The 24,312-nt window shown below is 31.6% G+C and overlaps 2 protein-coding genes across 2 annotated transcripts; both read right to left on the bottom strand.

The window, feature by feature from the left end:
• Window positions 1–1,511: 1,511 nt before the first annotated feature.
• Window positions 1,512–7,955, bottom strand: LOC124530483 (cytochrome P450 4V2-like). The gene is made up of 10 exons (XM_047104666.1): window positions 7,755–7,955; window positions 6,660–6,752; window positions 5,908–6,018; window positions 5,410–5,595; window positions 5,058–5,254; window positions 4,247–4,310; window positions 3,969–4,170; window positions 3,299–3,450; window positions 2,803–2,976; window positions 1,512–1,714 (listed from the first exon to the last, which is right to left on the bottom strand). The coding sequence occupies exons 1-10, from the start codon at window positions 7,909–7,911 to the stop codon at window positions 1,512–1,514; spliced, it is 1,539 nt and encodes a 512-aa protein (XP_046960622.1). The 5' UTR covers window positions 7,912–7,955.
• A 5,158-nt stretch (window positions 7,956–13,113) lies between these two features.
• On the bottom strand, window positions 13,114–21,306 carry LOC124530256 (cytochrome P450 4C1-like). Its single transcript, XM_047104312.1, has 10 exons — window positions 21,004–21,306; window positions 18,026–18,118; window positions 17,439–17,549; window positions 16,947–17,132; window positions 16,645–16,841; window positions 15,867–15,933; window positions 15,588–15,789; window positions 15,031–15,182; window positions 14,479–14,652; window positions 13,114–13,367 (listed from the first exon to the last, which is right to left on the bottom strand). Exons 1-10 carry the CDS (start codon window positions 21,158–21,160, stop codon window positions 13,186–13,188), a joined length of 1,521 nt encoding a protein of 506 aa, XP_046960268.1. The 5' UTR covers window positions 21,161–21,306; the 3' UTR covers window positions 13,114–13,185.
• Window positions 21,307–24,312: the final 3,006 nt, after the last annotated feature.

The raw sequence follows: 24,312 nt of genomic DNA, 5'->3' as shown, positions 1-24,312 counted from the left end.
CAAGTTGAACAATCAATAACCCTGTTAAAACCCGGATTCTGACCACCCACCGCTCTCTTCTCTTTTTTCTTCTTTTTTTCCCCTGTCACCTCACAATGTGTCCCGTCATCTAATTGGTCAGCCGAGCTTATTCCGCTTTCTTAACCTGCCCACCACGATGCAACAGTGTTACCATCTCTAAATCAGAATAACATAAATAAAATTCATCACACTACTGAACAAAGATCAGGCAGTTCATTGAATACTTCAGCTTCCGAAGCTGCGCTGCCTATTTTTATGCTAACCTGTACCTGGACCCAAGGTAAAGAATTGTTTTGCGAAACAAAGTGCGAAAGTGGTCTATAAGGAGATGGTCACATTTTGCAAGGAGTTCGTAATATCTAATGACAGTAATTTTCCGATATATGTAGGTTCTATCTGGAGATTCTGTTAACACGTTTCGTGATGATATTAATTCGAGGGAGATTTGATGGATAATAATCGATTTAATAAGAACCGGTACAGCAGGTTCCATGCTTAATATAATATGTATATAAATTAAAATTCAAATACTCAAATTAATTAAATTAATTAAGTGCGTATCGTGTTTATCAACGCGACGCTTCTACAAATCGCTGTCCAAATCCCATTGATACTTTTCCGACAAGTATAAATAACAAAAATCTTATGATGTTCAAAGATGACATGAATCTGCTCACATATTATATACTAGCTGAGCACGTGCGCGTTTCAATAATACAAAAAAGTTATTGTCCAGTTTGAGGGCGTCCAAGTATTACGTAACATAATTTATGAAGATTTTTTTGCCGTTCCAGAGATGAATCGAAACAAACAGACAGACAGACAAAATTATAAAAAAAAGAAATATTTCGGTATACGTACGGTGTGTACATACATGTGTATTAAGTCAAAACTGGTTATTTTAATATTACAAACAGACACTACAATTTTACTTTATGTATTAGCGGTTCCCGCGACAACGTGCGCGATTGAATTTAAAAAAAAAGTTATTTTTGTAGCCGAAGCTACTACTTATTACATCGGATTTCTACCAGAGAAAGATACATCAAAATCAGTCTTCTCTCTCACTCTCAGATCTTTTGTCAATAGTAAATCAAATTTTAAGCGTAGTCATTACACAGAGTGATTTCTTCTTTTTTTTTTAAAGTAATTTTATAGAATTTCCCAGAAAAGATTGTAAGAATAGTTCGGTTTAAGGTGCCTGAATCTTTTAAAATTGCGTTGAATATTGTAAAAGAGTGTGAACCTCCGGGAGCAATAGAGTCAGCGAAGTAAACTATAAAAGTCAACCTTAACGTCAAGCCTATTTTAAGCCTAATATTTTGAATATTTTTTATAAGCTGAATAATTTTATGCCTTTTATTCGTCTAACTAACAAACCAAATTTAAATTCGGAATATCGCAAGTAACTAAAGACAAATGGTATGAAAAAATGAAACATGTATTTCTTTCAGTTACGATTTATTACATGTAAATAGTACATTGCATGATTATTTTGCTACTTCATTGATATCTCTTAGTTTACGATATTCTATTTGAATTGGATAACGATCGATATGTTTGGATATAAGATCGAAGGAAAGTCGAAGTGGATTGTTTTCGTCGAACGTGAAACCTGTGGCTGGAGTGAAGCGATACTGTCGCAAGAGGCTCACTAACACTGTTGTTAGAGACAGCATCCCGTACTGTCGACCTGAAATACAATTTAAATATATAAAATCAAGAACTGTACAAATCAACGATGCATTACTATGTGTTCATATACTTTACATATTAACTGGCTTAGTTTAACAAGCATATTTTTTCGCATGATGTTTTTGTAGGAAGTTAGTTGTTTATACATTCATACGCTCATTAGATACAAATCGCTATATTTATATTATAACTATAATTTTTATAGCAGTTAATTTAGCTTGAATTATAATTTTAGCTTTAAAACAATATCAACCTAAACTGTATTTTTTCGCTGAAAAAACGCACTACGGGCTTCCCCCACGTAATGGAAAGTGGGGGGGTGTGAGGGACTCCCCGGAGCCCTGTCCGCCGGGTTTACCCACTAAAAAACCAGCGGTACCCTCTCGGTCTTTCGGTGGACGCCACGGGATCGCTTACGCATGCTACCGTGACGATGGCTCATGATAAGTTAACTTAATTGACGAGTAAAATAATGTTATGATATTACTCCCTCTTTAAGATTATATATGACCCAATAAACATATAAGAAGACGGTGCCTAGCGAGGATAGACCCCTTTCTTCCCCGACATCGCGCGGACCGGACTTATTTTTGACCGCAATTGGTATACGTTGGGCATTCTCTTATGTCATTTTGTTGCACTTTTGTCATGTGTAACTTTTGGTTGTGAATTACCTAATTTCGTACTGATTTGTTGTAATAACAATTAAGCATGGCTGTGGTCAGTTGTTTAATTTTGAGTTTAACCTCGCTTTTGGTTGCTAAAATATATACTCTTTTCAAATAATATACGGAACGGAACATAGCATGTTTTAAATTATAAGGGAACCAGATTTGACAGGTAGTCGATCTGGTGAAGCTTCGTCATATGTTCGGCTTCAACACTGAACGCTGCCATTGTTTTGGGGTAGTCAACTACCAGCACTACCACATCTGTGACGCATGCCTTTATTCCTCAAAATTTTTATATTATGTAATTGTAATAAAAACTGAATAATCAAGTTTCTTATCCTGATAGACGTGCAGATATATCTCTATATAAGCTAGATGAAAAAAATAAATCAATGTAAAATAAACGTTTTCTTACCAATACAATTCCGTATGCCATAACTGAATGGTATGAAGGCCTTTGGTATTTGTTTAGACATAAAACGATCAGGATTAAAAACATTCGCATCTTCACCCCAGTAAAGAGGATTATGTTGTATGCCCCAGATATTGATGACAGCGTTAGTACCTTTAGGTAAAGTTATACCAGAAGCTAGAAATAAAATATTTATTAATTTAAAGTGGTTAAATAAGACGTAGTTTAAAAGTACAACTGAATCCTATTAAAATATAAGGCGGTATTAATATCACAAATTGTAATAATATTAAAACAAAACAAAATAAATGTCTAATTGGTATGCAACTTTGTTTCGTACATAGATTTAGCAAAAATACATAATACTCTCTTACAAAAAATCTACGGAAACTTAAGATATTCTAAAACAATCTCCTGCTTCCATTGTTTTACTTCTTAAAATGTAGTCAGTTTTAATTTCTATGAAACATTTCTTTGTTAAAAATTAACGGATACTTACGAAGCTCCAGATCTTCAGTACAATATCGGTTAATAAAGGGAACCGGTGGATAGAGTCTTAATGATTCATTAATAACTGCCCTCGTATATTTTAATTTGAGCAAATCTTTCGATGTTAGAGGATTATTCGAATCACCAATTACATCTATTATTCTGAAATTTATTACTTCAATATAAATATCAAATTGATGAAAGGTGACTAAGGTGGCGGGATCTTTTTTAAGTCTATGTACAAAAATTAAATTGAACTATGCATCAATTAATTGAGATGTTTAATTATATCAATTATAATTATATCATAATTATATAATTCATCTCGTGCTCGGCGGTGAATTAAAACATCGTGAGGAAACCTGCATGTGTCTAATTTCATCGAAATTCTGCCACATGTGCATTCCACCAACCCGCATTGGAACAGCGTGGTGGAATACGTTCCAAACCCTCTCCTTAATGGAAGAGGAGGCCTTATCTCAGCAGTGGGAAATGAACAGACTGTTACTTTACTTTTTACTTTTTTAATTATATCCTAATATCGTACTATACGGAAAATCATTTAGGTTTTTTTCCAACAGAAAACTTTATTGTATTTTCTACACCAAACATTCCACTTCACCCACGACAATGAGAAAAGATTGACTCAATGATCTTATAATTAATGCCATACGTCTTACTCTCTGTAAACTCTTTCTTGTACATCAGTATGCTTGCAGAACAATAAAAGTGTAGTGCAAATCCAAGCAGCTGTGGTATCACTAGCGGCTACCAGCTGTACTATTGTTTCTTCCCTTAGTTCTTCCAGTGTATACGCGTCGTCCTTAGAATTTTCGATCATTAACTCTAAGAATGTTTTGAAATTAAGCTTGGTATTACGTGCTGTTAACAAAAAAATAATTTATTTGTCTGATATTAATCTTTAATATACCATAAAATATCTTCTGAATGATCTTACGGTTTTTTGTCTCTGATTCATTTCCACCCTTTTCTTCAATTTGCTTTTTCTTTGTGCAAATTATCTGAAAATATTGAATGTTTGCCATTATACATAATAACTATTATTATTATTATTTTTTTATGTAGAAATGGTGTGATTTGCTAACACGTAAAACATATCATATTTATAGATATCTCTGTATTAAGCAATGTAAGCCCTCGTTGCTTAGAACATTTTTTGGATACTACGCCAGAGCTGCTTTAAAATTCAACCGAGTTTAAATATTCTGTTTGACGTACTCATGGCGTTGCGTCATAAATATATGACATACATATTTTCTTAATTTCTCATTAACATTGCAGTTTTGAACAACTTGAGCTGAGGTGGTCCAGTGTCCAGTCCAGTACATCTTTACCAATGATTGCAGGTAACAATAATCCCAGGCACGCACCACTGTGTACCAATTTTCATGTGCATAATATGAGTTTATTATTCATCTGGAGTTCGGTGCTGAAGGAAAACATGCTGGGGAATCCACATGTGTCTAATTTTAATGAAATTCTGCCACATGTGAATCCACCAACCTACATTGGAACAGCGCAGTAGAAATATGCTCCTATCCTCCTCATCAAAGGAGAAGAACCTTTAAACCAACAGTGGGAAATTTATAGGCCGTTATAATAATATTATATCATTTTGGGCAACTATTCATCTGTATCAAACGAAGAATAAAAAACAATTTTAGCATCAACAACTTACATATATAACAAGCTATAAACTATTATATTTTCAATCATTAAAAAACAAAGAAGAATATAATGACGCTTACGTCGTCTAAGAATGCGTGAATGATTTTCTTCATTTGCTCCTGCCTTCTAAACACCGGCATCAATTTGTAAAAAGAATCACTGTAATACCAAGGTTGAAATATGCGAGAAACACCATTTCTAACAAATTCGTCAAAAGCTTTGAAGAATGGATGATCCGGCTGCCGCTGCAAGTCCACGTTCATTCCAAACATTGTCTCTAATGAAAAACATAACATCAGAATTAGAAAAAATATATATTTATTAATCTTTTTAATTTTCTAGGCAGGATTTCATGTTTGTCCAGCATATATTAAGAATTATTTGTCGTGTTGCATCGTAAAGATTTTTAAAATGTATCTTAAAGCGTTTTACCACAAACAGAATCCAACGCATAACTATAAACGGCATCCCAACATGCAAAGTTCCCTTTTCCAACATGGGACTTAAAATTTTCGACTAAAGTCTTATTCTGCGCCTCAAAAACGGCTATAAATTGTTTGACATATCTTGGTGCGAATGATGGTACGAGGATTTTGCGCCTTCGATGCCATATATGTGCTGCAAACAAATTAGCTTTCGAATAAATCGTATTTTATAGATTACTGCGTTTATCTAATGGTTATATAGCAGGAAACCGTTCAAAAAGGGGGTTCGTGAGTTACGTAAATGCATGAGTTGGAGAAGATAAGTATTGTATTTAAGGAATTATGAACAAAACAAAACAAAAATGATAAAAATTTTGACTTGACTCCTTACATACAAAACTCATCATTGAAGTGAAAGATACTGCTTTTCTTTGTAAACTCTAAACAATTCGTTCACTTTGTCGATTATGACTTAATAGACATTATTTTTATATCAGTAACATACCTGATGCGAATACCGTTCCATTACCGGTGAGATCTTTCGCAAATTTATGAATAAAATTTTTATTTAGTGCTGACTTTAATACCACGTATGCTAGGTCGGTACTCGATAATACTGAAAGAGTGTATGGAAGTAAGTTAAGAATTATTCCATCATGTAATTAATAGGTTTGGTACTAATAATTGTGCCCGCGATTTCGTACGCGTTTCAATTTAACACAGAAGTTATTGTTCCATGCATTTTTCATGCGTCATTCCATAGTGAAATCTTTACTATATCCTATAAATTCAGTATTAGGCAGCTTTTATGATTTTAAGTCGATGGTGGGTTGCACCCGTGACGGTTCTGACCAGTCCAGTCAAAAGTCCCGTCCAAATTGGCCCAGCCGTTCCAGAGATGAGCCGAATCAAACAGACAAACATAAAAACAGACACTCTAATTTTTATTATATTATTACGTATGTTAGGAAGTTATATAGAAGGTGAAACAGAAAGCATAAGAGTTTCATAATTTTTTGAATACAAGGATACATAAGCAGGTGTTACGCTTATAAGTGAACCGTGATCTGCAGATAAATACCAAGCCACAGAACACTTATATAACAATTATTTCAATAATAATTATTATTATTGCAATACAATTATTTCACCCATCAAGTAAGAATACTTGAATCTTAACAACCTTTAAAATCACTTCTGTAGATTGGTTAATTTCAGCAAAAAGTGATCTAATAATAAAATTATTGTGTTACTTACTAACAATAAACATGGGTCCAAGCCACAAGGATATCGCGTTATGCTCTCTCTTATAGCATTGTAACGTTGCTTTAATTAAAGTTGTCATTCGATCTAAAACATATACAAAGATAATCGGCATAATATGTTGGTGATAGAATATTGTAATGAGTTTTTATTTTTTGTTCCCTTTTTTAATTTTAATTACTTATTTTTCTTTTTTTTGTTTTTATAATTCACTAAAACAATTTAGTCGTTTATTTTTCTGTTATTTTGAAACGAGAATTATTTTTAGTATAACTTTAGTCTACTTTAATTCTAAATAAATCTGTTCTTATTATATTTTTAAATTTTTAGCCAAAATGTATTTTTATTAGACGGAAGTTTACCGAACGCAAACAAAATGGAATCGGTTTTTGTTTTTGAAATTCGTTATTTTTTAATTTTTAATAAAAGGTATGAATTTTTCTGCTTCTTCTAGAATTACCATATAATTATGATAGTAATTTAGTGAAAGACAGAATTAAATACTTCGACTGGCGATAGGTAATAAAGTTTTTATGTAAATTTCAGACGCAGTATTTCCTTCTAATTACTGAAAATTCAGGCTTATAGTTCTCTTCGAAGTTACAAGTGTTTAAATTACCAAGACTAGCTACAAAAATAACATGTTACGGCTGTACGAAACTTGGCGTGCCCCAGGTATTTTTACCCTTATTCCTTTAGTAGTATAAAACAAGGTCGCTTACCGCTGTCTATTCCTATGTATTAGATTAGATCTTTAGAATTAAGTAAACGGATTTTGATGCGTTTTATTTTAATAGATAGAGTGATTTGACAATATTGTAAAGAAACAAAGTCTGTATTACATACATATATTAAGTATCAGCAATGCACCCGAAGCCGGGGCGGGTCGCTAGTATACTAATAAATAAATGTTATTTAACATTTTTTTTTTGTAACTTATTTTCAAAATTCCGAACTTCAGCTAGTTTTTTGAAAATAAGGATTAAATTGTACATATTTTATAATAAAATAAACGCGCATGAATACCATTCAGTAAAATAACTGGCATACCTACCTGTACTTTATATCAGAAGTTCTTTAAAAACCTACCTTCATTATTTCCTGCGAAACTGAATGCGTTTCCTATAATTGGGAAATACATGAAATCATTTCCAAGTTTCTCATGTAATTTCACGAATTTATTTGGTTTCCATCGAACTAACACCAGCAAGATGACGACGACCACAATTAAACATTGTGTAAACATTTTGTAAAGATAGAGAATTATTATTCAAACAAAAATAAATTTTATATTTTATGCGGCAATGTACCAACTAGATATTTTTATAAATGATACGATATTGTAACATATATAGCTATTATATCGTTATTATTTCGTCACGGTAGCATGCGTAAGCGATCCCGTGGCGTCCGCCGAAAGACGGAGAGGGTACCGCTGGTTTTTTAGTGGGTAAACCCGGTGTGCTTGGGCGCACTCGGCGTTCAGGGCTCCGGGGAGTCCCACACACCCCCCCACTTTCCATCACGTGGGGGAAGCGCGCAAAGCGTTTTTCCAGCGAAAAAAAAAAAAAAAAAAAAAACAAAATAAATATATATATATATATATTTTTTTTTTTTTTTTTCGGCTTCGCACGGGTACAATGATGATACTAAATGTAATACAGATTTTTTTTCGTTCCTTAACTATCTATCAAAAAAAGGTTCATCAAAATCCGTTCCGTTATTTAGAAAAATTTAAGCATACATAGGGACAAATAACGATAAGCTACTTTGTTACACTATGTAATGATAAATATAGTACTGGCAAAAACTGGTACTGGTTTTGTAATAAAACACACAAATATTTATTAATATACAAAGGCGACGGTGCAATAAGCAACCTTATAAATGTAGTCCAAAAGTCGAAAATCTAAAATCAATTAAAACAGTACTGGCAATACTATAATAATAATAATAGTCCTAATGGGATGGTTTTTGTTTACGGAAACGAGCGTCGACAAACAACCTTGTAGATATCCAAAAACCGAAAAGCAAAATTTAATAGACTTTTTGACGAGATGAGGTACACAAAAAATTTCACAAGTTGATATCGCTTGTGATCATTAAATGGAATGGTAATGGCTTGTGATCATTAATGGTGGTATAACTATCACAATATATCAAGAATTACCATTAGACTTGGATGCAAATGCTTCAGCTGTAAAAGATGAAGATAAAGAAAAACAAAGATTTATATGTTATTTAATAACACTGGTCTACAAAGTAGATTTTTTTATAGATTTCCACGTACTGAACATAAAAATAATTAGTAAACATTAAAATTAGTTTAAATTTCAGTGAAAAAAAATAATACTATTTTTAAAAAAAAATTACAGAAATTATAAAGTTTTTAATCATAAGTGCAATTCCGATGTGGTTTTTTCACTGCCTTCTTATATTCTGATTCTGGAATATCTCGACAAACAGTCCAGCCATAATTCGCCAACATTGAAACGTTTCAACAGCCTTGATGTCGACTTCTTTTTGCTTGAAAGCGCTCTCTATGTTCATCGTTTAAAGTCCCAAAATTATCCAGAAATCCAAATGAGAATAGAAAAAATCGATTTTCAAGGACATGCTGCAATCCAGTCTTTGGAATTATTATAACATATTTTCTATAAGTTCAGCATAGTTGTCACTCCTTCTAATTTCCTAATTTAGTAGGCGATGGTAGATTCGGATACACTATGACTTTATTTTCTTTTTTTTAGAAACACCCTTGCCATTTCCAAATACATGACTTATCATTATTATTACACATTTTCAAGACATTTCCTTATAAAATAACAAACTTTTACTTTTAATACTTTAGTCACTTATTAATACGGATCACTTTAACTGAACACAGAGCTGAGATGGCCAAGTGGTTACAACGCGTATATATATATATATATATATATATATATATATAGTGGTGCTTGCCTGAGTTTGAACCCGCAATCATCGGTTAAGATGCAATGCATATACATATATATATATATATATGTGCTTAATTTGTGTTTACAATTCATCTCGTGCTCGGCGGTGAAGAAAAACATCGTGAGGAAACCTGCATGTATCTAATTTCATCGAAATTCTGCCACATGTGCATTCCACCAACCTGCATTGGAACAGCGTGGTGGAATATGTTCCAAACCCTCTCCTTAATGGAAGAGGAGGCCTTATCTCAGCAGTGGGAAATTTACAGACTGTTACATTACTTACTTTACTACTTTTAACTGAACATAATATTTTAAACATTCGATGCCGACTACATAAATATATTAGCAGTATCAAGTTAATTTAAGGGAGAATCAATAAATTCGGAAAATGTCAAGTATTGCAAAAACTCAAACTAAGAAGCGACATACTACACACTATACTTGTTTATTGATAGACAAAAATCAACCACCGATTCGAAAATTAAAATCTCTAACCAGAGATGATCCGATGAACTAAAATGTGTGGATTATAAAATTTTAAATTTATTTGAACATGCTTAGATTTCATGTCTTCATGTACAATAACAATAAACATATTTTCGTTATTTGAAAAAGCCTTAAGGTGATAATCTCTTTCCCAAGATGTGCAATCAACTAAGAAGTCATTAGTGTTGTAATATCTTTTAGCACAAACTCTCTATAACGATTTTTTTTCCTATTTAAAAGTACATTCGTTTTGTCATATCACTCATTTTACATTAGGATTTACTTTTCACTATTTAGTATCATCAGCAAACAATACTGTCTCGTGCTTACTACCTAAAAGTTGAGCAGGTTATTTATATATACTTATATCCCACCTCTTGGGCTAAGGCCTCTTCTCCCTTTGAGGCTTGGAGCTTATCCAACGCTGGTTTGTGAATACACATGTGGCAGAATTTCTTTAAAATAAATCAATTGCAGGTTTCCTCATGATGTTTTCTTCTCCGAGATGAATTATAAACACAAATTAAGGACATAAAAATTGGTGGTGCTCACCTGGGTTTGAACCCGCAATTACGGATAAGATGCACGCGTTCTAACCAGTGGGTCATCTCGGATCATTTTTTTTTGTTTTTACTGGATGTTATTGCATTAGTGAAGTTAGCAGTATTGGTTTGTGATATTCTTTTGTGTGTTACCTCGCTTCTGGTTGTTAAAATTATATAGTCAAACCATTCCAATGAATTTCCAAAAACGATATTGGTTTTGGTTCTCATCCAACGGATAGAGAGTTTTACCTTTAAATAAAACTTACCTATTATTTTTTCATCAATATCCGGAATCCATCTTGAGTGATGTGTTTGTTATCAACTGGTGCTAATAAAATAAATTTTATTTTATTGACTCCACAATGTGTAGAAGTGAGAATGTCTAGTAAAATAAATTACATTCATAATTATAGCTATGTAATAAATGTTTTTAAATTAAAAAGAAAAACGATGACACATATAAACTTGTTTTTAATTTTTTAATCTAAGTTTAATAAGTTGAAATAAACATTGACATTATATTATATTAACAAGCGAGTTTATCGGAATTACTACCTATTTGCTGTAATCAATTGAGCAGTTTAAAATATTCTTTAAAGTGCTTTGACTTCGACAAGAACTTTGTGTTGTGCTTTTTGTTGCATCGGTATCGTTTTTAATTTGCTGTAATTCATTATTTGTCTTATTTTTCAATGACCTTATCAATCACGCTATATATTTTCTGCAATTGGTATTTGGACTATCTTGCTATAAGGAAATCTACTCTATGTTTCTGAATTCGTGACTTCTTAGCAGTTCTGTAACTTAGTTGGTCACAGGCGCAAACGCATTTGGTACTGATGACGGGCCAAAATGTAGACAATACACTGAAATAGCTGATGCTAGTACGAATTGTGATATGAATTGAATATTAGGAACCTGCACTGGTGATAGCAATAGATCCAAGAAAGCAGTCTTGAGGTAAAATCCAGTTTTATCATCCATTATATACTTACAACAGTGGTGACTCAGAAACTGAATAGAATTTTTGCGAGTCTGTTCAGTTATTTAAAATTAAAAATTAGGCTGCAAAAGTTTACAAGGCTTTGGAAAAATAAGTTTGAAAAGAAATTATTTTCTACCATTTTGATTACAATCTGAATACTCTGGTACTGGATCTAGATATTTACTCTCTTATTTACTTTACTATAAACGGATTATTTCGGAAATAAAGTTTGTATTATGATAATCGATCTATATATAGTAGCTAATCTTTAGTAAAGAATCTTAAAAGTCATAATTATAAAAAAATTAAGGATTTCTTTAAACGGCACGTTAAGTTCAACGAAACATGCGCTATAAATAAATATTTATAAATCGAAGAGCATATCAATCATCACAATTAAATCCTTGTATTATTACATATTTTTCAGATATTTATATATTAGATTCGAATGTGCAGCATATATAACAGTAGTATTCAGATCAGATGCATTTCGTTGGTTAATTTTTAATAAGTTATGATAGTCTAAGAGCTATTGATGGCCAAACATACGGTATGGTAGCAAACTCAATATTACTGCATGCTTCACCTGCTGTTAGGGAAATGGAGGTTCATTATTCCTATTGAGGATTCCTTTGAGCGTAATTGACTCTCAAAACGTAATCGCAGTGTTTCTACCATATTTTTATCAAACAACTTCTATGTATATCTTCGATGACGGCTATAAGTTCCAATTAACAAGCAAGAGCTGCCATTAATTGAGAGGCAATAGGAAAAGTTGATTCAAGGCAGAAAGATCGGTATTAGATGTAGCATCGGCAAAATTCGTAAAACCGATCACATTCGAATTAAGTAGGTACGCTATCCCAGATTATCAATATTGATTTATTATGTGCATATGATCTTTACATACACAGCAGTAATCGGTTTTATTGAATTTGCCGATGCTACATCTAATTTGTGTCGTACTATACTTGACTTAAGATGGATTCTGGATATTGGATACAAAACAAATAATAAAGGATATTAAACGTATTACCTATAATTGTAAATATATAAAATTTTCAATATCACCATCAAATACTTAAAGTAAAGTGTTAATCACTTTACTACAATTTTACATTAATTTAAAAAATAATATAGACCGTTGTCGTTATATAACTTGTTCATAGAAGTTAACTATCAAGCAAACGCCAGTAGGCATTTGATGAGGTCTGTTTATAAATAATTCCAAGGACTTTAAAATTATTTACTATACATTTAGTGTCATAAATTTTGCCCAACTTCAATACTCTCTGGACATTTATATAGACAAATTTGAGAGTTTTATTACTTGTTATTGATCGAACATAGCTATCACGGACTTTATTATGTTTTAATTAATCTTTGTTGTATAGTTTCTAATTTTATAAAACATATCAAATGTTTTATTTAATTATATTTCTAACAAATAATAATAAATGGAACAACACGTATTTGTTTAACTCGCGATTTATTAGGTACATATAAATAGTCCATTGCACGCATTTTGTGACTTCATTGATATCTTATAATTTATTACGATTTTCTATTTGAACTGCATAACGATCGACATGTCTCAACATTGCATCGAAGGTAAATCGAAGTGGATTGTTTTCGTCGTATGTGAAACTTGTGGCTGGAATGAAGCGGTATTGTCGCAAGATGCTCACCAACGCTGTCGTTATCGACAGCATCGCGTACTGTTGACCTGAAATACAATTTAAATAACTAAATACAAACACTGTCTAAAGTAAGGTTGCATTACTGATACATGGACTTTTTCTTCGTGTGTTAGTTTCGAAATATATTTTAATACTATACAAATTAACTGACTTATGTTAACCAGCACATATTTTCTCCATGATGATTGGTAGGAAGTTAGAGTACGACACAACTTAGATGTCACATCGGCAAAATTTCTAAAACCGATTATATCCGAATTAAGTACGCTATCCCAAATTATCAATATTTATTACTCACACGAATATGATCTTTGCACAAACGTAATAACTTGTAATATCATATGACCTAATATATTCGACAATTTGACACGTCGATTTACATGCACTTGCTTTCTCTGACGCGTGAATCTATAGCGACGAATAGCGTCGAATGGCGCGATAGGGAGCTATTTCTATTGGTTGTGTAAATCGGCAGTAATCGTTTTTATTTTCATTCCATTGCATTTTCCGATGCTAGATCTAATTTGTGTCTTACTATACTTGTTTGTACATTCATAAACACATTAGATACACATATTGTTGCTATAAATTTTAATGAACCTAATTACAAACAGGAACAACAATATCAGCCTGTTAATTTCCCACTGCAGAGTTAAGACCTCCTCTCCCTTTGAGGAGAAGGTTCAGAACATATTCCAGCACGCTGTTCCAACGGAGGTTGTTGGAATCTAATTGCAATAAAAATATACAATTGAATTATATTTTACCTTTAATACAATATTAACCTAAACATGGGTCTAATCTTATTTTAACCTAATTGGCGAGTGAAATAATATGCTTGACGGATTATCGCGCTTTCTAATTTATCGATAGACGAGGGAATATGGAACAAGAGTTGATGAAGCGTCGTCCCGATGGTTGGCGGGAATGTTGAACGTCGCCATTGTTGTGGAGTAGTCAACTTCAAGCGCTACCACGTCTACGATGGGTAGCCTTTATTCCTCATCATTATTATATTGTAAAATTATAACTTTTAAAAACAGAATAAAGAAATAACTAATACTGATAGGGGAGGCGAAATATTTACTCGCTTTTGGATTAAATAATAAATTATTAAAAAAAAAAAAGATTTCTCACCAATACAATTTCGAAGGCCATAACTGAATGGCAAGAAAGCCTTTGGTATTTGTTCAGACATAAAGCGATCAGGATTAAAATCATTCACATCTTCGCCCCAGTCCTGAGGATTGCGTTGTATGCCCCATATATTTATAACTACGTCAGTGCCTTCAGGTAAAGTTATACCAGAAGCTAGGAGGATAAAATTTTCATTAATTTAAATTGAATAAATAATACGTCGGTTATAAGTATACTAAGAAAAATTTGACAGTGTTAATATCACGAATTATAATGACATAATATTGTTGTAGCAATCATGCAAATAATTAACTTATGTAAAGACTATTTTCAATTATGATGAAGACGCAGAAATTCTCAGGCATGTAGATAAACGACCGTGAGAATTTCAACTTCTTGTGAATGCAACTTTTTTTATAGAGATTAAGTGCAATTTTTTTTAAAACCGCTTAATATATTCTACAAATATGTTTCCTCATTATTGTGACTGCCAGTTAGGTACTTATCGTCAATTTTATATTTCCATTAAATATTTTTGTGTTAAATACTTACGTAGTTTCAGATCCTGTCTACAAGATCGAATAATAAATGGAGCTGGTGGATAAAGTCTTAAGCTTTCATTTATAACTACTTTCGTATATTTTAACTTGAGTAAATCGCCCAATTGTAGAGGATTCTTTGAATCACCAATAACTTCTTTAATTCTGAAATTTATTACTTCAATATAAGTGCGAAATTTATCAAAATTAACTAAGTTGACTGAATATTCCACCACGCTGTTCCAATGCGAGTTGATGGAATGCACACGTGGCACAATTTCAACGAAATTACACATACACAGGTTTCCTCACGATGTTTCCTTTCACCGCCGAGCACGAGATGAATTATGAACACAAATTAAGCACATAGATTATTCAGTAACTACATCACACTATTATAAATAATAATAGATTATTCGGTAAGCCATTTAGTTTTTTTCCAAAAAGGTAACAGAATTGTATTTTCCTATATCCAATTTTACACTAAAGCCAAAACGATCAGAAAAGATTGCCTTGACGATCTTAAAACGAATCCAATATAGGAATTAGAAAAAATGTAAACTGCCTTACTCTTTGTAAACTTTGTCTTGTATATCAGAATGTTGGGACAGCAATAAAAGTGTAGTGCAAATCCCGACGGCTGTGGTATCACTGGCGGCTACCAGCAGCCCAACCGATTCATCCCGTAGTTCTTCCGGCGTCAACGCATCATCCTTAGAATTCTCGATCATTAACTCTATGAATGTCTTAAAATTAAGCTTGGTGTTGTGAGCTGCTGACAAATAATATGATTGAATTCTTTGATATTAATCTGTAATATACCACTAAATAACTTCTGAATGATCTTACGGTTATCAGTCTCTGCTTCATTTTCATTTTCACCCATTCTAATTAGCTCTTTCTTTTTGCAAATGAGCTGAAAGTATATTTTTGTCGTATAATTACTGTTATTCATTCAATACACTGCTTTGATTTCTTGCTAAACTTTTATTATTATCCCACCCCTTATTTAAATAATGAACTGACCATAGGCCCACCGATCTATGCCCTATCCTATGTAAAATGCTTACAAATTAATATACCACATATACATTCATCTCCCACATATACTTTTGCACAATCATTTGAAATACTTTTATTGCTTTTTTTGGTTATTTTTTATGTATAACCCATGCCTTTATTCAAGTATAAGTGTAATGTATGTTTGACGACCTCCATGGTCGGGTATTATGTACGAAGGTTTTCATGGGTCCGCCACTCCTTGGTCCCGGGTTCGATAGCCGGCCGAGTCAATACAGAAAACGATAATTAGTTTTCTATTGTCTTACGTCTGGGTGTTTGTGGTACTGTCGTTACCGCTGATTTTCCATATCACAAGTGCTTTAGCTATTTACATTCGGATCAGAGTTATGTATGCGATGTTGTCCAATATATATATTTTTTTATTTTAATAATTATTTATTTAGACAATAAGTAACATATATTAAATCGTACTGATAGTGACTAACGAGAAAAACAAAAACCTCTAAAATCTACAACTTTCTTTCGAGATCGCTATAAACTAAAATAATGTCGAACATCAAAAAATAAAACAAAGACTAGTATAACGTCGTATGGAAACACTTACGTTGTCTATGAATTCGTGCATTATTTTCTTCAATTTTTCCTGCTTCTTAAACACCGGCGTCAATTTGTAAATAGTATCACTGTAAAGCCAAGGTTGAAATCCTCGAGAAATGCAAGTTTTAGTTAATTCCTCAAAAGCATTTAAGAATACTTGATAAGGCTGCTGCTGCAACTCCGCTCTTACTCCGAACACCGTCTCTAACGGAAAATATAATAACACAATTAGAATATACGTACCTATATAATATAAGTACTAATAATTATTTTGATCGCGATGCATAGTAGACATAAAAAATGTCATACCACAAACAGAATCCAACGTAGAATTGACAACGTCATTCCAACATGAAAAGTTCCCTTTTCCAACATGGGACTTAAATTTTTCGACTAAAGTCTTATTCTGCGCCTCAAACACACTTATGAATTTATTGACATATTTTGGTGCGAATGATGGTATAAGGATTTTGCGCTTTCGACGCCATACATCAACTGCAAATAAATTAAAATCATTTATTGTTTTTTATACATACATACGTTTATCTGGTTGTCATATGATAGAAAAGAAAAGCAGCTCAAAAAGGGGTAAGTTAAGTAAATGTATAAGTTTAGTATTATATTTTACGAATTAAAACCAACACAAAAAAGGGTCAAAATTTCGGGAACTCCCCTTCCACACAAAACTCATCATTGAAGTAAAAGATTATATGCTTCTTTGTTTTTTTTTTATATATTTCCCCTTAAATAATTCGTTCACTATGTATGACTTATAACTCGATAGAAATTTCAATAAAATACCTGGTGCAAATATCGTTGCATCGCCGATGAGGGTTTTCGCAAATTTATGAATAAGATTTTTATGTAATGTTTGTTTTAATACCACGTTTGCTTGGTCGGCACTTGCTAATACTGAAAGAGCGCAAAGACATAAGTAAGGCATTATTATTATATCATTTACACACGCGCAGATACATACATGTGTACTTTTTCAAAAGTACTACTTGTGCTTAATATAAGTAGATATAAAACTCGATATATAATTGATAAATAAATGAACAGCTTGTAGAATATTATCACACATAAACGTGATATACTTACTACAGCTTTTATAGCATCAACAACAACAGCCTGTAAATTTCCCACAGCTGGGCTACGGCCTCCTTTGAGGAGAAGGTTTGGAACATATTTCACGCTGTTTCAATGCGAGTTGGGGGCATCAGTAAAAATGATAATAATGATATATGTATATAACAATAATGCTATGCATATTATCTTTAAGTCACTTTTTATGTTAGTTTTGATTTTTTAATTTGAATATTAACAATTTTTATTATTATATCTGTTTATAGGTCAGAATCTAATGATACAATTATTACGTTACTCACCGACCATAAAGATGGGTCCACACCACACAGATATCGCTTTATGCTCTCTCTTATAACATTGTAATGTAGCTTTCATTGAAACTTTCATTCGATCTGAAATATAGGTATACAAAGATAATGAGCACATGTTATATTTATTTATTTCTTAATTATTATTATATTTATACATATATTTTCATTTTTTTTTTATTTATAAAAACCGAAAAGTTTTTTTTTCACTTTTGGCTACATTACCCTATATTCAAAATAAACCTGTTCTTATTCTTTCCTAATTCTACTTTTAAATTATGAGCCATATAGATTTATCAAATACCGTCTCTTTCTCGGTCGATTTCAAATAAAATGTTCTGTCCAAACAAAAAATATTTTCATTTTATTCCAGTATTTTCAATATTTCATTACATTATGGCTCGACTATCTAAATTAAAAACTTAAAATTTATACCTCTTCCGCAACTATCATAAAATTGTTATTATCGGCGAATCAGTGAGTGTATGGAAAAATAAGAAGAATTCGGGTGGCATTCCATGATGTATTGGTTTGAATATTATATAATTATGGACTTTACATTCAAGCTTGTAGCTCTGCCCATAACGAAGTTACAAGGTTTCTAATTACCCGACCCTGATTCTGCATGCCACAATTCGTAACCAGTCAAAACGATCGACGTGATAACAGAAACTCAAACTTAACACGCCGAGCTATGTTTTCTTATAAGTAATGGTATTATGTATGCCATAAGAGATGGTGTTTAATTGTTTGCTATGCTAAAGTAATTTTACCATTTTTTTTTCTTTAAAGTTATTGATTATTTTTTATCTAAACCCAAATATTTTCACATAAAATATTACGAATAGGTACTATAAGTTTTCGTAATTGACTATTATATTACTAAAAACAATTAAATGGAATTAATAAAAATATTTAAAGAAATTTAAACAATTTGTTTTTATTTATATAAATTTTCAGAACGTATTGAAATGAAGACACGTCATTATTAACAATAATTGACAAATTAAACATGAATGGGTATGTCATAAATCAGAATAATATTCGGTTACAAAAAGGTTTTGTCTTATGCCTTCTTTCATCATAATTTCGTCTTAGCAAATAATCGAATTGACGAAAAAATAGGATATATTCGAATGAAATTAATGTCACAGTCGATTCGAAACACATCTTGAACTTTTAGACTTTTCGTCAACGTATTGCATATTATTAATTCCATTTCCACATTATACTGCATTACGAACTTAAAATATTTTAGTATATTGTTTAAAAGCAGCAGAAACCTGTTTATTTTTAATGTAAGTGATATTTTATCAAGAATTATTTTTTATGAAATAGGTACCTAAGTCATTTGTTTTAGATACTATACACCACTTTTACTGGATAAGTACTGTTTTCAAATGTCTGGGATGGTAAACTTCAATTGGACACACTTAAATTAGTTTATGAGTTGAAGAAGGGAAGAACAAATACAGAACACTAAGTGTTCCATGTTAACCTTACTCATACCTTGCATCATGAAATCATTTGAGAATTAGGATAAAATGGAATCAGTTTCAAATTAAGTATTTTTAACATAATTATGTGGCTTCTAAAGAATTGAAGGATTACTTAGTAGGTAATGTAAAAATATCACAAGCATTGTTTATGCAATATTAAGTTCCAAATCAGTTCAAAAAAGAATAATAGATGTTGATATCATATTGGATATTTATTTGTTTCATGAATGTAATACCTACTTATGTAAAATTGCTTTAACAAATAAGTATATATTTTACGTCAAATATATTTTTTGACTTAAAATATACTCTTACTAAATTACTAATATACTTTTACATATACTTTTTTCTTTAATTAATATATTTTGAATATTTATATTATACCTAAGTAAAATAAAAGTAATAGCTTTTGGGAATTATTTTATTATTTTTCAAAATGTTAATAAACCGGTAGATAGGTAATGTCAAATTGCAATTCATAAATGCAGTTAAATAATGTAAACAGAAACTTGATGAGTATTTGAAGCAAAGAAAATCACAGCACATACCACATATGTATTGAAATTCATAAAATAGCATAATTTTATATGTTACATTATGTTATTTTATGAAGGAATGCTTTGTTCTAAAATTATGAATAATTCTATTTTTATAAACATACTATTTATCTCATAATGGATAATAGAAATAAATTATTTTATTTTAAATAGCAAACAATCATATTTAGCCTAGTAGAGTAATATAAACTTTTAAACTAAAGGAAAAAACTATATTACACAGTATATGTTATACATAATGGTATGTGTATAATGGTATGTGTACATAACACACTTTTAAAATATTCTTCTCATTTTAAACTTAAAGTCAATTAGAACTGTTTGAAAATAACATTTGTAGTTTTTTTTTTCTAAACATTAACAATATAATGTTAAAGTCTATACTGATTCTCCTAATTTTATCTTATTACGGATTTGCAAAAGATCATACTTGTATATCAATTTATTTAGTTTGATTATGATAGAATTTTAGTGGCTAAATAAATACAGATTTTTTTTTTAATAGTAACTTTTTTATGACTTTAATATTAAATTATTTATTTCGTTTTTTTATTCACACAATTATTTCAAAGTTACTAATAATACTTTTTCCAGTGGATTATCACCATCTCTTATAAAAATAGTTGATTTTAAAACACTATCTCTTGTTTATGTAGAATGCCTTTAGTCTCCGATAGTGACTGCCTATCATATAATTTGAGGAAAGAACGTGTGGAATTTTGACATTTTAAAACGAGTTAAAAACGTGATTTGAACATAAAAAATACCTTACCTAGGAGGTATGGTTTTTATTTGACAGGAACATACAGAATACCGTTATTAGACAATAACGTGAAATGAATATTTACAAGCTCTCGTGTTTTCGATGGCATACAGTCAGTACCTACTAGAAGTAATGATTAAAAAAACCTACCTTCATCATTTCCTGCGAAACTTAATGCATTTCCTATAATTGGTATATACATGAAATCATTTCCAAGTTTCTGGTGTAAATTCACAAATTTATTTGGTTTCCAGCGATCTATTACCAGCAAGATGACGACAACAACAATTAAACATTGTGTAAACATTTTTTAAGCATAATTAATAATTATAAAACCAAAATATTTTTCCAATCAGGCACTTTTATTTAAACGACACGATATTGTGACTTGGATAACTATTTATAACAGTAGTTTGTTGTTTGTAAGAATACATGTTTTGAATTTAAATGGTACCATTGGAGGGGGCAGAACTGGTATAGACGGGTTTTTTATATTCATACGGAAGCGACGATGTATAAGCAACCTTGTAGGTGTAGTCCAAAAGTCGAAAAGCGAAAAGCAAAAGAATTTCAACAAAGTGAGGAATAATATATATCATAATTATAAATTTGCGTCTCCCACAGTTTTAGCTGTTGAATATCGTATAGCCTTGCTGAATACACCAAGCTTTTTCATGCTAATTTGGCTATCCCTTCTAATTGACTGTGAAACTGAACGTCATTCGAAACATCAAAGTCAAGAATTCCGATACTAGCTAGAGTTGTGGCGGCAATAGGCAATATAATTAATTCATATTATAAAGATAGGACAAATGCAGATTTCTTAGACTTACTTAACAAAGACTTGATTTCACAAGTTGGTTCTGGTTTTCGTCGACAATTTCTTAAGAAATATTAGGAATCGGTTGCATCAAAACAGCCTTTAAAAAATGGTGGGATTCTTGACTTTTGAACCTAAAATATCAGCTTTCTCCTTCGCGGTATTGGCGGCACGGTAAGACCGTAAGGGCTTGTACTGTACTTAGCCCGTGACAGAGGTTCGACGTTTTCCGAGGTAATAGACGGTAATCTGGTAACAGTTAATGATTACATTAACATCACCAAGTATTAGGATCTGTGCGCATTGGGAACCTGTAGATAGATGTGCTGGAGCAATCGGTCGGTATCACTATTATTGCAAGGACTTTAAGAGTACGTGTTGATTAGCGGATGGTAATCGCATTCTACACTTTTGCAATAAAAACTACAAAAACAATTATTTCCCTGGATTGTTACGTTTCCAGACGTAAAAGGTCGATGCATCTATAATCTATACATCACCAGGCCTCGGCCAACAGTTTTTGTTCGAAAATAAGAATATCTAAATATAAAGATCTATTGATTGGAATAAAAAAGTAAAACATTATTAAGCTAGTAGATATATTGCTTTTAGAATAATCTGACGAAAACATCAGAATTACTTGCAAAGGAGGTACGTCGTACAACTGGTACTAAGTCAATGATATTCTAATACACATATATCTTATATGCATACTAAACAACAGAAAAAAGTGTGTTGCGCCGGGGACCGTATATCTTAGTTTATTTTTACATTTCGTTAAAAGTAAAAAGGATAGCTTGATAAAAACAATAAGTAAAAGGGATAACTGGATGTTTTAATTACGCAAAATGTATTACTACGTAATTGTGATGTATTATAAAGTATTACTACGCATGGCCGTAGGCAGGCGGGGGTTTCGCGTTCGGTTTTGCGCGTTAATAACATATCTGTTTACTACAACATTATTGTACTAAGTGTAATTTTTAAAACATAACTGTGATTTTTTCTATCTTATCTAATTAATTCTTCCATCACGTTTTCAAAACACTATCGAATTGGCATATGTCCTGAAGTTACCATCTATTTTATTGATATTGCATTGGATCATATACTTTTGTGCATTATAAAACTTGCGTTTAGCTCATGTAGTCCTTTTAATTATTTAATAAAAATATTTGTTGTCTAGTTTTTAATTGTTTTTGTAGATTTGAAAATAATATATTGAAAGATCTCTTTAATTATATTTCTACAGGTAAATAAAACAAATACGTTTAAGTTACGATTTATTACATATAAATAGACCTTCGCATAATTAATTTAAGATATCATTGATATATTTTAGTTCACAGTTTATCACGACCTTCTATTTGAATTGCGTAACGATCGACATGTTTCAACATAACATCGAAGGAAAGTCGAAGTGGATTGTTTTCGTCGTATGTGAAACTTGTGGCTGGAGTGAAGCGGCAATGTCGCAAGAGAGTCACCAACACTATTGTTATCGACAGCATCGCGTACTGTTGACCTGAATTATAATTTAAAATGATACTATATACATATACGTACACTTACCACGTATGCTATATACATATGCTATATACCTACATACGTGGACTTTGTCTTCGTACATGAACTTTGACTTAAAACATTACTTTCAAAACATATAATTATTTACAAAACAACTCTGGATTACTTTAATGATTACGTAATATTTGCATGACTTTTTTGTTTTTTTTTTATGGACAACAATGGACACATTTAATTCATGAGAATTATAGCTATGAAGCTATAATTATTATATTATAAGGAGAATTAGTGTGACTTTCCGAACGTCACGCGTCAAGCTGACGGATGTCTTTTAAAATTCTTTCTCTTTTTGGCGGGACTGGCGAGAGGTGGCGCGAAATACGGTCAGGCGTATCATTGTTTTACTGTTTTGTAATATTATTAGAAAACCAGAAATTGATTGAAGTATTTTGTTGTTAATTATTATTGTTTTATATCCTTGCAATAAATTTGTTATAAAAGTAATTTTGTTTTGTTAATATCAGAAGTGGGATTTCAAACTCACTTTTTCTTTAATTGATTTCTGGTTCTAATAATTCTTAATAGCTTTTATTTTTAAACATAATTTGAGTTTTTGTTTTGTTGTATTTATTTAAATTGTAACTATGGGAAAACGCAAGTGTAGCCGTTCTAAAGATTATAACGTTCCGAAGCGTCGTCATCGTTCCCGTAGTCGTTCTACGCACCGTTCACGATCTAGAAGTATTTCTAATAACTCGGAATTACGTGAGTCATTGAATACAATTATTACTCGACTTAATGCGCTAGAGGATAGATCCTCAGTGCCCGTATCATCTAATTTTAATGTTGAAAATAATAATACGGCAAGTGATACTGCTACTAAGATAGTTGAAGCTATTCATAATTTAAAAAGTAGTTCTCGCGACTATTACGTTTCTAATTTTGATCCAAATGTGCACAATATTGATTCTTGGTTTGATGAAGTCGATCGTGCACAAAGTATTAATAAATGGAGTGATATAGAATGTTTGTCACGCGTAGGGAACTGTCTAAAAGGTGACGCAAAGTCTTGGTTAGACGATTGGGTCACCACGGATCGTTCATGGAGTAAT

Source organism: Vanessa cardui, chromosome 6 (assembly GCF_905220365.1).
Source record: "Vanessa cardui chromosome 6, ilVanCard2.1, whole genome shotgun sequence".
NCBI classification, from domain to species: domain Eukaryota; kingdom Metazoa; phylum Arthropoda; class Insecta; order Lepidoptera; family Nymphalidae; genus Vanessa; species Vanessa cardui.
Note: the sequence above shows the minus strand (reverse complement) of the source record. Positions and strands in the feature narration are given on the sequence as shown.